This window comes from Myotis brandtii, unplaced genomic scaffold (genome assembly GCF_000412655.1).
Source record: "Myotis brandtii unplaced genomic scaffold, ASM41265v1 scaffold806, whole genome shotgun sequence".
Classification (NCBI taxonomy): Eukaryota; Metazoa; Chordata; class Mammalia; order Chiroptera; family Vespertilionidae; genus Myotis; species Myotis brandtii.
In genome coordinates, this window is record NW_005371249.1 from 1,573,194 (window position 1) to 1,589,252 (window position 16,059).

The window sequence follows — 16,059 nt, forward strand, 5'->3', positions numbered from 1 at the left end:
TAATTTTGCTACTGTTATGAATCATAATGTAAATATCTGATATGCAGGATGTATTTAGGCGACCCCTGTGAAAGGGTCGTTCGACCCCCAAAAGGGTCGCGACCCACAGGTTGAGAACCGCTGCTTTAGGGTTTTCTATATATATCATGTCATTTACAAATAGTGACAGTTTTAGTTTTTCCTTTCCAATTTGGATGATGCCTTTTCTTTTTCTTGCCTAATTGTTCTGGCTATGACTTTTCAGTACTATGTTGAATAACATTTAAAATTTGACATAAAAAGCAAAGTGGCCCCAAGAAAGCGGTTTGAAACTAAATGTTGAGCACTCGATGAGACCATGGGAACAACTTCCTCCTTTTTATGTAGCCCTATGTGGGTAATGTAGGCTTTAGAAGCAATCCCAACTTACTATTGATTGCTGTGTCACAAGCCACCTCAAAACTTAAGAGGCTTAAACAATAATCACTCTGTCATGGTTTCTATGGGTCAGGAATTTGGGAAAGGCTCTCCTTGGCAATTCTAATGCAGGGTGTCTGATGCACTTCCAGTTAGTACCTGGAGCTGGAATAGCAGGAGGCTGGAATACTAGCGACTGGCCAGGCACCTCTCTCTGCTTGTAGTTTCAGGGCCTCTCCATGTAGGTTGGTTTGGGCTTCCTCACAGCATGTCAGACTCAGGGTGATGCTCAAGGACTACCAGAGCTTGTGTTCCAACAAATCAGCTGGCAAGCTGCATTGCCTGTTATGACCTAGCCTTGGAAGTCACATGGCATTACTTTTGTCATATTATCCAGTCACCTCTTGATCTGAAGGATGTCAGAGACTTTACTGACATTTTACAACTGTCACATTCACCTTAAGAAGCCCATTTGGTATGGAAGGCAAGACCAGTCCAGATGGCACCATCAGAATAACACCAAAAGGTAAGCTGTGGGCATAGAGGGCCATGGGAGCTCAGGGGAAGGAGTAAGGGAAGGCATTGTAGAGGTGTCCTTTAAGCTAATTCTTAAACTGGATTTTGACATGTTGAATGGCATTAACAAGGCCCAGAAGTAACAAATGGTTGGTGAACAACAATGAGTGAGTGCTCGATTGCAATCCAGGGTGGCTAATGGGAAGAAATGAGTAAAGAGGCCAGGTGGGCAAGATCAAGAATGCCCAGCTAAGAAGCTTGGAAAGGGGAGGTAGGCAGAAAAATAATGGTGGTTCCTCTCCCCTCAGACATAACTGCAGTGGGAGTGTTGGTGGACTTTCCTTCTTGGCAATGGCAAGACTACCCCCTCCAGAGTGTGGTATTAACAGGAGTTTATGTCAATTTCCAACTTGGAAATATCAGGTAAATAAGCAGATTTCGGTAATGTGGCTTTATCAGTTACTTGAACCATCACCCAAAACAGGGGTGGGGAACCTTTTTTCTGCCAAGAGTCATTTAGATATTTATAACATCATTCACGGGCCATACAGAATTATCGGCTGGGGTGGCTCAATTGGTTGAGCATTGCCCCATGCACCAAGAGGTCACGGTTCCATTCCCAGTCAGGGCACATGCCCCGATTGCAAGCCTGATCCCCAGTAGGGGGAGTGCACGAGGCAGCCCATCAGCGCTTCTCTCTCTTCCCTCGCTCTAAAATAAAAAATATATACATTGAAAAAAATAGCTTGTTATATTTGATCAAACATTTAATTAACTCACCCCTAATGCCTTGGCAGGGCCAGACTAAATGATTTCTCGGGCCTTATACAGCATGCAGGCTGGATGTTCCCCACCCCTGACCTAAAATGTGACGGATTCTGAGGGCACATAACAAATGTGTTGATGCTTGAATAGAACACAGCCTCCTAGAACCATCTGTTGTGTTGAGCAGGGTGGTCTAGAACTTTCTGTGCTGGAAATATTCTATAATCTGTGCTGTGCCATACGGATAATACCTAACCACATGTGCCCCTGAGCATATGAAATATACCAGGACTAGAATGTGTTTTTAATTTTAATTAACTCTAATTTAAACAGCCACATGTGTCTACTGTATTAGCCAGCAATTAGATAAATATTTGACACCAGAGATATGAATATGAGCAAAGTGCTACGGGGATCCAGAATAATGGGGCTAGTCACACACTAATGCTGCCCTGACTCAGGTTTACTGGCTGGAGCCAAAGGAGTAAGGTCTCACTATAGTCTATGTACCCCCAGAGACGCCGCCACTGAAATATACCATCCAAGACCCTAAAAGTAAGGGACGGACAAGAGCCATCTGGGAGAAAATATATAGGTTGGTGAGGGGTTAACTTTTAGCCTGGGAACTCCCTTTCCAAATGGAAACTTCAAAGACAATAGGAACTTGGAGCTATTTTAGTTGAAAGCAGAGGTGGAGGCCCAATGACTGTGCTGCCTCGGCCTTAGAAATGACAAAAGTAAATTCCTCATTCCTTTGAACCTCACTCCAAAGTGCAGCACATCTTGAGATCAATAATGAAGCTACATGTTTATTGTTCAAAACAAATTTATTCTCAGAATAATGCACAAAAAGCACAGGTTGATGCTACCGTGGGAGGCTTCCCTCCCCCTGCTGCCACCTCCCCCTCCTCTCTGCCCGGGAGAACACAGTTGAAGGAAGAAACATGCAATCACAAACAATGAGTAACTCTAAAGACAAAAGGTTTGGTCCAAAAGAACTCAACATGATTAATCCAATTAGGTGAAGAGCTTCACTGAGTAGGATTAAGATATTGCAGATGTAGTGTTTCACAGCGTGGCTCTTCAGTGCACCAGGGGGGCCTGCTTGAGGGAGATGAGGACAGAGCGCATGCGGGAGACGTCTTTGGCCTGCTTGCTGGACTTAGGGTTAAAGTCACACAGCCGGGCCACCCGTTCCCACTCAGTGCCTGGGGATGACTCGTCAATGTCATTTACAAAGGCTTCTTCTGCTGCCCTGGAAGCAACAACAAAATATGTTGGTTTAATGTAGAATCCCGTGAGCTACCTGGTGGCTGCCTTGTTCTAGAAGCGACTGCATCTTCATGCCTGACTTAATGGCATTCTGGTTTTCTAAGGAATCACAGCCCTTGGCCCAGGTCAGAGTCGAGAGCAGACACGTGGCCAGCTCTCCTAGGCACAAGGTGCCTGGACTGCTGTGTAAAATGTTGGAATACAGGTGTTTGGTTTCAGGGCTCCTCTCTCTGTGTCTGTCTCTGCTGATACAGAGCATTAAAAAAGCAAGTCCTTAGCCAACTACACAATGCTTTCTTTAACAAAAGCAAAGCAGCAGGCTTGTCAAGAACTTGAACAGTAGTTTATGTTGGGCTGTGCTAAGTTTCAAGAAAATTTAGACTTCTAAAAAGCCCACAACTCATTGCGCTACAGCTTCTGGATTTATTCCTAAGGCTGGAGAGAAACAGGGTACATCAGAGGGAATTCAAAACAAGCTCCCATGCTAGCAGGCATTAGAGACTAGAGCCATTCTGGAAGGGGTTTGTTAGGACATTCTCCAGTTCAGCCATTTTCCCTCCAGCCAGGTACCTTGGACCACACCGAGGGCACACGTGGCAGGGGTGGGCACCCAGGGGCTGGAGAGCCAATCAATGTTAAGTGCTTTTTGGTAGGATGCTGCTCTAACATTCTTTCAGTCAAGGTCAGCCCACCCCCACTTGGGAACCTGCTGGTGGGAGCTATAGCTCAAAAGGACAGTGGTTAAGAAGAGGGAAGACACACTATATTCATCTACTTCAACAAGCATCACGGGCAAAGCAAAAGCAATGGAGATGACTGGTCTGTGGGGACAAAGGGTTGCACTCACAGGGATGGCCGTGGCAAACACTGCTGAAGCCAGAGCCACTACAAGACTGCAACTGCAGAGCACACACAGTTAGGGGCAGTGAGAAAGATTTACTTAACTGTTCTAGGCTGTAGCAAGGATGGCTTATGTTTGTGCTTAAAGGTGAAGAGAAGAAAAGAAACAAGGAGAGAAACTTTAGGTCAGATATAGAAAATGAGAATGAGCTCAATGCAGATGGTCAGTAAGCTAGACATGCCCTTGCCACTCTATTTATGATTGGGAACGTGCAGCTGGCTTTGCTGGGCCACCCTGCTGCCCAGCAAACCCAGATTCAACCTTTCTAGTCTCCATTTCTACTCCAGAGAGAATGTGCAAAAATCAAATCCAACACCACCTGTAAGTCCAGCATTTCACAAGTCTCGTTGCAAATACATCTGGGGGCCCAGGAAACCCAGTTTTGTCTTCTACCAGGATGAATATCTAAAGGCTCTAGGCCTCTCAGCCTGTTGTCCACCCTCCCCACAAATTCCTCTCTTCCTCCATTTCACTTTCATGTTTCTTCACTCAAAATCTAGTCCTAACATTTAAGGAGGAAACAGCAAGAACAGTTTCCAAGTCTTCAACAATACTGCTTTGATAACATGAACCCCTAAAAAAAAAACTTCCAGAGAAGATGCAATTTTCTTTGGGGAGAAAAGCCAAGTGGCTCCTATCAGACAGCTTTGGCTACCTTGACCTTGAAGCTGGGGCCTCTCTGAGCAAGGGTGAGGGAACAGGGCATCACAAGTTGGCAACTAAACCATTTCTGACATATAAGACCATAGAGAAATCATTACAGGCCCCCATCAGAGACAACCCCCTCTGCCCAAGGGAGAGGCAACCAACTCCACATTCTTCGAAGAAACCACGTGTAGAAAATACTGCCCCGGCTGGTTCCTAACCAGGACATCTACCTCTCCTCCCCACCAAGGGCAGGGGCGTAGTGGTGGCAGCAAGAGGTCAGAGCCCTCCAGTCCCAAAGTCTTCCCAGACAAGATCACAAATGACCCACATTTTGAAAGGGAGTCAGCTTCCTTCTGTCCAAAACCCCGAATATGAAAAATGGCAATCAGAGTTGTAGGAAGTCGTGATTCTGCAAGACAATCATTGGATCATACCCCAGCTTATCACCTATTAGCCCCCGAAGTGCCAGTTTGAAATAATTTAAAAAGCAAAGCAACTTGTGGCATAAAAGGTGCATTAACTCTAAATGAAAAGTAGAATCAAAAAAGGAAAAGGAATTAGTTTTGCAACATACACATAACCAATCACGTCAGCGAAGGGTTGTTTGTAGAAAGCTTCATCTGCCACCCTAGACAGCAAGAGATCCAAAAGGCAGGCAAGCAGGCAGGAAAAAAGAGAGAACATTGAGAAGCAGAAACATCTCAAATCCACAATAGAGGCACAACTTCTCTGGGAAAGCTGTTCCCATGGCTCTATCCTAACCCAGCAAGGGTTCCAGCACTGGAGACTCCAGCAGGCACTGTTTCCTGCTGGCCTGTTCCACGGGGATTCTCCCTTTGCCTTCCCTCAGCCACAACAAGCATTTAAGAACCTACTTATGGGCTAACCCCGTTTACAGTCACTATGTTGGTTCAGTTCTCAACCCCAGCAACCTAGAACATATTAAATGTTCTCACCTCACTTTACAGATGAGGTAATGGAAGCCTACAGATGAAGCAACTTATTCAGCAGTAAGAGGCAACGGGCAGAACTCCCAACCAAAGCTGCCTGGCTCTTTTCACTGCATATTAATACTTCCCAGCTGGTGTGAGCCATGTCACCCCCCTCTCAGGCTCAGTAACTATCACTGGGTGTACCAGACAAGCTAGGTCCCAAAGTCAGTTTTTTCTTGGATTATCCAATTACTGCTTCCCCACACTGCCTGGGTGGGATCAATTTCCAGTATCTTAGGAACCCATATGGCCACTTCAAAATTCCCACCTTAGAGAAAAAAGCAGCTGGAGGCAAGTGGTCTGGTGGAAAGAACTGCAGATTAGGGTCTGGCTCTGGGTTACTGTGTCCCTGAACAGACTGTCTGCCTGTTCAGTCCATGCCAGACTTGACTGCTTTAACAAGGTGAGGCCCGGAAGCCAGCACTTAATTCTTTCTTAACTCTCACTCACATCAGGAATGTATCAGAATGGCAGGGCTCTGAAACAAAAAGGAAAGGGCAGAATGCTGAGTGGAGGAGTTTACACCACAGAGGACAGGCTGGCCTTAGATTCTGTTGTCCCAGGCTGCCCACCTCGTCCACTGTGGGTGGGCAGGGAACCTCCCTCAAGGAGCCTTGCCCGGTCCTTTGCCAGGTCAGTTTGGGACACAGGCGTGGAAGGGACATTTTTTTTAAAGGACAATCATGCCTGGTTATTAACAAACTCACATATTTATTTGAAGGGAAATGCTAGTGATTTTTTATTTTTAAACTCACACATACCCTTTCTTCTTTACCATTTTGGTTTATATATAGAAGCCAGCTTGTAAACCCATAATCCTTTTAGTTTACACAAGGACTAAACCTAATCAATTTCAACTGTGTTTTGCTTCTGCTGGAAGAAAATAAAGGTTTAATGACTCCTGTCAAGGCAGCACTAAGACAACAAAAGCCTGAATATCAGGCTTTGGCTCCTTTGTGGCTAGCCCCAAAAGAGCTGGTCTGTGACAGCACTACTCTGTCATGATTACAGACCCAGGACAAATGGAAAATCTCATACAACAAACACAGCCGGCCCTCCACCTGCTTGTTCTTCACCCCCCAGATAGAGGGGCTTCAGAGCAGCAATCCTCAGGCAGGCAAGGCAGGAAGGGGCTCAGGGAAGCCTGGAGAGGGGAGGGGAATGCTTTCGGGCATCTTAGGAGGCTGATACTCACGAGGGCATGGAAAAAATGTTTGCCTCACTGAGCATCACGGATTCCCCAAACTTTTATAAGCCTTGAGAAAAGTGAAGCTAGGTCAGTACCAAAGCTACCTATAAAAGGGGAAATGTTTGTTATGGTTTAGGAAGGGACATAGTCTGGGGTTGTTCTACAGGAAAAAACTCCTCTGGCTCCTGTGAAAAGAGAATTCTTTTCCATGTACTGTCCCTTAATTCATGGCTCTTGTGCAGTGACATTTAGGCCCCAACTCAGGATAAAAGGAGGGAGATGCAGTCTGAGGACTGACAGACTAGAGATGCTGTGACAAGGTCTGTTGACTGTTGTCTGCCCCCTGCACGGTGCCTGGCACAGATGTGCTCTGAAGGCTTCAACGGAGGCACCTGCAAGCAAGAAGCCTGAGATACTTGCATTAAAAGAGGCCCTTGCTACCCTGAGTCTCCTCTTTCAAACTTCCCTGCCTTATCCTTGTGGTCCCCCTTAAAACATCCAGTTGCTGCAAGAATCACCCAGTAAAAATGAGAATGCTTGAATTGAGCACCCTCGTTTTCTTTCCTCAAAATATTCACTATTTACCTGTAGACAGACAATGAGAAAGATAAGTCACTTTAAACAGATAATTGAGACTTTAGTCCCATGGGACTCTAATGTTTAAGTCGAGCTTAAATGGGGGAAGGGAGAGCCATAAGCAATGTTGAAATCTCCAGGGGAGGGTGTATGCCATTGGAAGAAGTCCCCAAAGTGGTTCTATAATGGCTTCCACCTCAGCCACTGAAGAATTGGCGTGAAGTGTAAAAACCATCCCTGATCCTTGGTGACAGTGGCTAGTGTGGCACTAGCTTTACACACTGAGGGTCAGCCCTGTCTGTGCTGCAAGGCTTCTACAAGGCAAGTGATCTGCTTTCTAAACAGTTCTACGTTTCCAATGAGTGGTAAGTTTAACTCTCTTCCTCTCTCTGGTACCTGAAATTCATCTCTGAGACTATCCAACCCAACATCCTCAAATTCAACGTAAAGAAAAGTACACCAAGCCCTAAATCAATGCCCAGATGGACTAAACCTTTAAGACTCAGCTCCTAAAAACAGGTGTAATCAGTTTCTTCAAGGACAACCGATTCTGTATACAGACAGAAGGGATTCAGTTTAGCAAAACTGGCCTGAAAAAATTTCTGCAATGAGAAACCTATCCCCAACATAATATTTTAAGTCTGAGAATCTGAATGTCAACTTGCTTAAACCTCAGGGACCCTGAACAGGGAGGGTCAGACCAGTTTTACCAAGTACTTCAGAGCAGACTGATAGGCTAAGGCAACACACTAGGGTAAACAGCATCTTATACAAAGCACCCACTCATCTCTCTTTAGAGCTGTGAACTCACAGCTGGGGGAAACCATCTTGAATAAGCAAAAGATAAAGAGGCCTGGCCTGTCAGCACTTCAAAGCGATCACAAGCTCAGCAGAAGCCCCCAACCTGAGAGCAGTCCCACCATACTTATCACAGAACTTCAAATGGAACCAGTAAGCACAGAGAATGCATCCACCACAGGAAGGTGGCCAGGACAGAGGCTCAAACCTGGCATCTGAGGGGCAAATGACAGAACCAAGGATGGCCAACAGGAGATCACTGAAGACTGCTACATAAACAGTCCATCTGTTCTACCAGGGTTGCCCCACAATGGCACTGGCTGGCAAAGCCATCAGCTCCCTCTTTTTTGGCAAATTTCCATATAATAGAGCTGACAGAGAGATGGGCACTTAAACCCACTTCTGCCTCTGAGGATAGAAGCCTAAGACTCTTTACCTTGAAAATTAAAACTATCCCCAAAACCTGTCTTTATATTGAAGTGAGTGAAGTCAATCCAGCAGGGAAAGCAAGCCCACGGACACCGTGGCGAGCAGCGCTGCCTCTGCCTGAGCCAATTCCTCATGGACGCTAGGCATGCAGCATCAAGGACACAGCTACTGGTCAGTGGGAATACGAGAATGTTTCCTCCGACGACTCAAGAGCATTTTTTTAAAAGTCAACTCAAGATTTTTTTAGACACAAATACCCAGAGAACCCTTAATTCTGAAGTCGCTGTGTTGGACGACCTTCTTTGGCTACCTAATTACCAATCACATTTCCCCGCTAACAGACTCCTCTGTGAAGCACCTTTCAGAGGGCAGGGTTGTAGTTAGGGGATACAACATGATGAAATTTATCATCATTTCCAGCAGACTAAGATCCTGGTATTATAGTCATGAAACAGCCTTTCATTTCAGGGTTACATCTTTACACATGGACCTGATCCATGAAATAATTTTTCCTCTGCTGTATCATACCATTACAGGTGGTACATATGAATCAAACTCTTGGTTGAAGAGCTAAACTCACTATAACTGGGAAGGCTAACAGCTAAATTATGCTCACATGAACCAAGAGACTTGCAACCTTTATTTCAAGCTTTTTTCGAAAACCTGCGAACACATTTCACACTAAAAGAGTTATTAGCAGCTGAGAACCTGTCCTGGCTTTGGAAATGGATTTGACTCAATCTTGGAATACAAGCTGTGCCAAGAAGCACCATGGACTAACCTGTTGTTTGCTTTTGTTTTTTGTAACTGCTCATCCTGCCTCGCATACCACTCTTCCAGCTCCTTTATTGCTTTTTCTTTCCACTCTGCTTCTTGCTTCCGAGAGTTGGCATCTTTGAAAGAAAGGAAAAATGATACAAATGAAACAAAACCTGTGCAAATGTATATTGGGAGAATAGTCAGGAGGGAAGAAAAAATTCTATTTTTCCCTGTTTGTACATCCAGCTCTTGCTCAGCGATTCTATCCAAGGTGTTTCACCACATTTTATCCCAGTCCACTGACACTATCACTAGTTGGTAGCTTGTTTTTGGTTTTTTCTTTAGGACTTTAGGGGGGGGGGGGGGGGGGGGGGGGGCGTGGCACAAGAGTGGAAATACTGACTTTTAATAGAAACAAGCCTTTGGGGGCACCAACTAGGGAAAAAGCAATTACAGATTTTTTTTTCTTTTTTGGTTAATTCTCATGGAGGATATTTTTTCCAGTGATTTTTGAGAGGGAGGAAGGGGAACTGAAAGAGAGAAAGAGAGAAACATTGCTGTGAGAAAGACACATCAATTGGTTGCCTCCCACACATGCCCTAAGGGGATCGAAACCCCTGGCCAGGAATCCAATCCACGACCCTCTGGTGTGCAGGCTGACACTGTAACCACTGAGGCACACTGGTCAGGGCTATAGATGATTCTTTAACAATGCTGCCAATATTAGTTCAGGGTTGGCTATTCATATTAGATAATCCTTTTTTAAAAATATATTTTTGCTTTCAGAGAAGAAAGGGGAGGGAGAGAGAGATAGAAACATCAATGATGACAGAGAACCATTGATCGGCTGCCTCCTGCACACCCCACACTGGGGAACGAGCCTGCAACCCAGGCATGTGCCCTGACCAGGAATTGAGCCGTGCCCTCCTGGTTCACAGGTTGATGCTCAACCACTGAGCCATGCCAGCCAGGCCATATTAGATAATCTTTTAACAAAATCTCACAATTTATATTCCACACCTGAGGTTGACAATTAATTGTTCTATAAAACACAAGATGGCACTCTCTTAACTAAATATGGTAGAAGCACCTCTATGAAGCAGGATGCTATTAGGAAAATTACCAGAGGTAGAGATTTAGGAACCAGGGAACAGTAGAATATAGATGTTCGAGTTAGGAGGACTGCAAAATATTTATCTCTGCTTAGACTGCACAGTGAGTTTGTGACAGAGCTAAAGAGAAACTCCAGTGGAGTGAACTGCAGGGCGTTGGGGATCATTATTAGCAGTTATTCACAAAGGTTCCAGAAATTAGAGAAAATGCACACCCAGCAGGAAGTTTTTCGGGTTTAAATATGGGTTTTCCTAACATTTAACTAAAATAAAGAGACACATGTCAGTAGATAGTGGGAGAAAAGGCAGTATGTCACAGCCACTGCCGCAGTTGACACCTCAAGTTACCCAGATACTTCACTTGAAAACATGCTCTTAAGGACATCCTTTCTCATTTCATCTTTACAACAATCCCAAGAAGGTAAACTGTAGTCTCATAGTCAGCAATGAGAAAAACTACAGCTCAGAAAGTGAGAAATCTTTATAAAGGTTACAGTGAGTGACAGAACCAAGACTCAAACCCAGGTCTGGCTGTAAAGCTCACATATTCTTACTTCATTATGCTGCCTCCAAGGGCGGGACAGAAAGGGAAGCAAGCCAAGAAATAATCTTACGATGGAACTGAAGGTGGTAGCCACTGGTCCAGACTAAAGTTTGGACAGTGTAGAGCCAGAGCCCACCCTGTAATTAGTATCCTCAAGGGGGAGAGTATAAAGCAGTGGTGATGACAACCATTCAAGGGAAGAAATGAAGCATTTGAGGGCATGTTAGGGACTCTGCAAAAAAATGTCTTGTAGAAACAACCTGCAGAAAGCAGTAACTGCTATAAACAGCCTAAGAGCATCTAAAAACTCCAAGTTTCACATTATAAAAGAACTTTCACCCTGTTACCTAACTTATCAGAAGGTGACCTATTGCTCGGAGGATAATTATTTCACTCAGATTTTCCACTGATGACTCAAGTAGATAAACTTCTGGTGCATGTCTGTCCACGTCACTAAGTGTATGCGGAATGGAGGGTGCTATGATGCAATGGGAGATGCTGAGGGTTGCCAGTGCCATGGGGGCAAGAAACTGGAAAATACTATTTTCAAAATGCAAGGTCTCCTTTTCAAGACTGGTGAGATTACTTCCAAAAAATTACCTTTTGATTGAGGAGTATTTTCTTTCTGTGTAGTCTGATAACTTTTTAAATGTTATTACATAGTAGGAATAAAATATCATGGAAATTTACTCAAATTTTTGTCTAAATAAAAACTGTTACCATCTGTACAAACTGTAGGTTCTGCATAAAACAGTCCTTTAAATTGTCTTCTTTTACCGATTTATGAAGTGACACTGGCAATAAGAATTTAGAATTCTTAAACGTTTAGCTTGCTGAGACAACTATCCAAGCCATAATACAATCTCTGAGTATGGAAGAGAGAAGAGGGAGGGAGGGATAAAGAGTCCCCTTAGAAAGCAGGGCACACTGACAGCTGTCTCCTCTGGCCATCCTCATTACTATTCACAGAAAAGCAAATTATTTCACCACAGCCAGTAGCTAAGCTGCATACCATTGACACTGGTTCTCTATTCTTAGCATTTTGTGCCTTCTCACAGTTCTTGCAAAGAAAAAAGGTGAAAATAAGAAACACCTAGTTCATGGATCAATTTAATTCAGTTAGAATGTAAGGTCAAATGTTTGACTTCCCTCAGGAAGATATCTTCAGTTAAGAAGACAATACACTTCATGGAATATTTCCCAAATGTTCAATTTGATAATCGAAGAAGAAAATGCAATTTTCACAGACACTAAAGTGAACACTCTCCACGAACAAGACAACTTTGCTAAACTTTGCGAAAAGAAAAAGTTGGGTTCTGTAACATGAAAAATATCTAGTAGTAGCAACACCAGTTAAGTCCTGCCTCTAAGCCTACTAAGAAGAGATATACAAAGAATAAGCAAGGGCTGAGGCTGCCGGCACCATGAAGACCTATTTTCATCTATCTAAAGCCGTACCCTCCAGTAGAGTAGCTATTAGCCACATGTGGCTATTTAAGTTTATTAAAATTAAATGAAATTTAAAATTCAGTTTCTCAGTCATACAAGCCACATTTAAAGTGCTCTATAGCTACATGTGGCTAGTGGCTGCCACACCGCACAGCACAGATACAGAATATATCCATCACACCGCAGAAATAACTAGTGGATAGTGCTGTAAAGGTTCAAACATAAGTGTCCCAGTATTTTGAGTCACATAAATTGGGCTGGAGAGGCAACAGATTTTACATTAATTGGCTGTGTTATCAGGGTCACATCCCTTCCTATTTCTAGGTGTTAGTTACCCCACCTGAAAAATGAGTCATATTTTTACGAGTTCAGTGGTGTCTAGGAAGAAATAATGCTAACACTGTGGTTATAGAGAAGAATGTTATATTTCTAGATTTACAATAAAATTTAGGCATGAAGTCTATGATGTCCGTCTCTTAAAATGGACCAGAAAAAGTATGTGATTGTATATTTACAATACACGTATCTTCTTTGAACTATTCTGTTGGAAATTTTAATAAAAAGCTGAGAAAAAAAAAATACCCACACTCTGCCATAACTCTCTAACCCGAATATACAGATACCAAGTCTCTCCTGATCTTGCCCAACAGCTGACACTTCATGTACACAGAGAGCCCTTCACATTAGGCCAGGCTGGCTGGCGCTGATCTTCGGCTCAGCCTGCCTAACGAGATGGTGTATACTAAATGCAATGGGGCTGAAGGGATGGGTATGGACTCTGAAACAGGGCAGACTTAAGCTGAAATTCGGACTCTACTTATCTCTGTGATGAAAAAACTTACTCTACCTATGCTTTTCACTTTCCTCACCCATAAAGGTGTAAAAACTTACCTTTCAGGGATATGAGGGTAAGAAAAACAAATTGTATGTTTTCTAACATAGCTCACACTTTCCTCTTAAGAGCTACTTCAAGTTTACAAAGTGCTCTCATAAATACCACTGCAGAATTCCCGGGGGATTGTTAACACTGATCTTACTCCTCTCAGATGAAGAAACAGATTCTGCAAGGTTTGTGCAAGAAAGTGTGCACAGTTGGTAAGGGCTAAGGCTGAGCCTTGAACCCAGTCTTCTCACTCCAAGTCCACGGCTCCCTTCCCTAGCACCACTCTGCTCTTCTTGAGAGGAGAGGATCTACTTGCTGCTTTCTGGGCTGCCCTAATCCTTACACAATAGCCTGTCATTAAGGATCTCCACATGAGTAGCCTTGTGACCTTCAGGTTTAGAAAGATTAACATCCCAAACACCAGACAAGGACATAATGGCTAATGCAAGTGACAAAGGAATAAAAGGAGAGTCAAGGTCAACTATTCCACTGAAAACAGATACCCAAAGACAGAAAGGGATTCCTTACCAAGGGCTTCCAAGCGTTCCATTTGCTCTTCTCTCCATTTACGGATACTTTCAGGCTCTGATTGCAATCGATCCACTTGTGAAATAGCTGCGTAACTGTCTGTTGGACCATTACTCTCCTTAACACAAAACATAATTGTACTCTATCAGTACCAAAAACTCCTTCCTGAAATGCACTTCATCCAAGTTAGAACCCCTGGTTATGTACAGCACTAAAGATTGTTAAAATGTTGAAGGATGACCTTAATAGCAATAACACAACCTGATAGGGAGCTTTCAACATTACCACATTTAATCCTTACAGCCCAAGAAGAGGCAGAGTAGTTGTTACCCTATCTGTTAATAAATGGGACATGAGTGGGAGATAGGAAAGTCAGGGAGGTGAGTAATGGAGTTACTGGGAAACACTGTTATCAGTTTTGGTTTCCTGACCTGACACAGAGATTATGTGGTATTTTCAAAGTAACAAAGGTAAGTACATAGTAGAGTAAGGCTTAGACCTTAAGACCTAAATGCTATTATACAATGCAGGAAATAGGTCACTTAATACCATCTTCATCAAAATATAGTGAATTTGAGAAGAGTCCAAAAGAAAATGTATAGTTACACATCAAGGAAAAAAATAAAAAGGCAGGCAATCATGAGGCGTGCGTGCACGTGCGCAGACTGCTCTTTATAATGGGTTAGATTTGGGAGCTAATAAACTGACAAAAACTCAAACAGAACTTAATCTTTAGAGAATTATTTCACCGCTTGAACTAGGGATTACCAGTTTAACCTAACTAGACTATCTACAAAGGTGGAAAAAATTATTTAAAGTACTAGTAGTAACTTATTAGTATTTTTCATGTATCAGGAACATAAAAGCTCTCTTCCCCAAACACCTTGCAAAGCAAGTTTTTATTCCCATTTCACAGCTAGGGAATTAAACTGAGGCACAAAGAAATGACAGGTCCAAATTCATAGCTAGTAAAGCAAGGATGGGGAACGTTTTTTCTGCCAAAGGCCATTTGGATATTTGTAACATCATTCACGGGCCACAGAGAATTATCAACTTAAAAATTAGCCTGCTGCCTGGCCAGTGTGGTTCAGTTGGTTGAGCATTGCCCCATGCACCAAGAGGTCACAGGTTCCATTCCTAGTCAGGGCACATGCCCAGATTGCGAGCCTGATCCCCAATAGGGGGAGTACACGAGGCAGCCCATCAGCGTTTCTCTCTCTCCCTCCCTTCCTCTCACTCTAAAATAAAAACATATTTAAAAAAATTAGCCAGCTATATTTGGTCATTTAACTCACCCCTAATGCTTTGGCAGGGCAAGTTCGGGCCTTATATGGCCTGCTGGCCAGACGTTCCCCATCCCTATAGTAAGGATAAAGCCAGGATCTAAACCCCATTCTATTTCACTGTAAAGGCCAATCTCTAAACCTGGGATCGGAAACTACAAATCAGGAGGCCTGCCACCTGTTTTGTAATTAAATTTTACTAAAACACAGCTGAGCCCATTTGTTTATGTACTGTCTATGGATGCTTTCATATTGTAGCAACAGAGTAGTTTGACAGACCTTATAACTCACAAAGCTTAGTATCTTTACTATGTGGCCCTTTATAGAAAAAGTAAAAATTAGTTCACCCTTGGTTTAAAAGGTTCAAATGCTGGCCCCACCACATACTTACTGCCTTTGTTACTTTAGACCAGCGGTCGGCAACCTTTTGGACCTCGCGGACCACCAGTGGTCCGTAGACCACCGGTTGGCGACCGCTGTTTTAGACTACTGATTTAACCGGTGTGCCTCAATTTATTCACCTGTAACCCAGGAATAACAACAGTACAGGTCCCTCAGGTTGTTGGGAGAATTAAATAAGTATAAACAGCACATCACAGAGAGTGTTTAAATTCACCACAGCCGCCATCATCTTCATCATCATCATCATAATCATCACCATCAAGGGTAATTTCTTGAGAATAAAGCTGGTTAACACTAGGGCCTGGTCAATAACATTTTAAAAAAGAAGCTCTATAAGTGTCACTTCTCTTCGAATCCTTCTACTTTGGCAGGTAACATACCAGCTATTAATATATCCAGGAAAATCAAGGGAGTGGGGTCCTTCCTAAATCAGTCCATTCAAATTACAGGAAAGGAAGACTCTTGACTACTATAATTCAACACAATTAAGAGTACTCTGTACCTGGTAGTATTCGCCATTCATCACTCCATCAACAGCATCTGCAAGACATAAGATTGCAATTTGTCAATCAGGGCTGGTCAAATGCTGAGCCAAAGGTTTACAGAGTAAAATATAG

The 16,059-nt window shown here is 43.4% G+C and overlaps 1 protein-coding gene and 1 long non-coding RNA gene across 6 annotated transcripts in view; one reads left to right on the plus strand and one right to left on the minus strand.

Annotated features, from left to right (window-relative positions):
- Positions 1 to 16,059, minus strand: part of CLTA (clathrin, light chain A) — a 42,548-nt gene that overhangs the window by 15,811 nt on the left and 10,678 nt on the right. Inside the window, exons 2-7 of one of the 5 annotated variants that reach the window (XM_005883955.2) lie at positions 15,945 to 15,982; positions 13,758 to 13,875; positions 9,264 to 9,375; positions 5,073 to 5,126; positions 3,895 to 3,930; positions 2,486 to 2,932 (exon numbers count right to left, since the gene is read on the minus strand). In XM_005883955.2, the coding sequence (XP_005884017.1) occupies positions 2,761 to 2,932; positions 3,895 to 3,930; positions 5,073 to 5,126; positions 9,264 to 9,375; positions 13,758 to 13,875; positions 15,945 to 15,982 (530 nt within the window). In that variant the 3' untranslated portion in view covers positions 2,486 to 2,760. Of the gene's footprint in view, positions 1 to 2,485; positions 2,933 to 3,894; positions 3,931 to 5,072; positions 5,127 to 9,263; positions 9,376 to 13,757; positions 13,876 to 15,944; positions 15,983 to 16,059 lie in introns of those variants that run through there. The other 4 variants (XM_005883957.2, XM_005883956.2, XM_005883958.2 and 1 more) reach the window with 4 other exon arrangements.
- On the plus strand, positions 209 to 9,257 carry LOC106724366. The gene is made up of 3 exons (XR_001360129.1): positions 209 to 922; positions 1,221 to 1,335; positions 9,019 to 9,257. It is a non-coding gene; the product is annotated as an uncharacterized LOC106724366 (long non-coding RNA).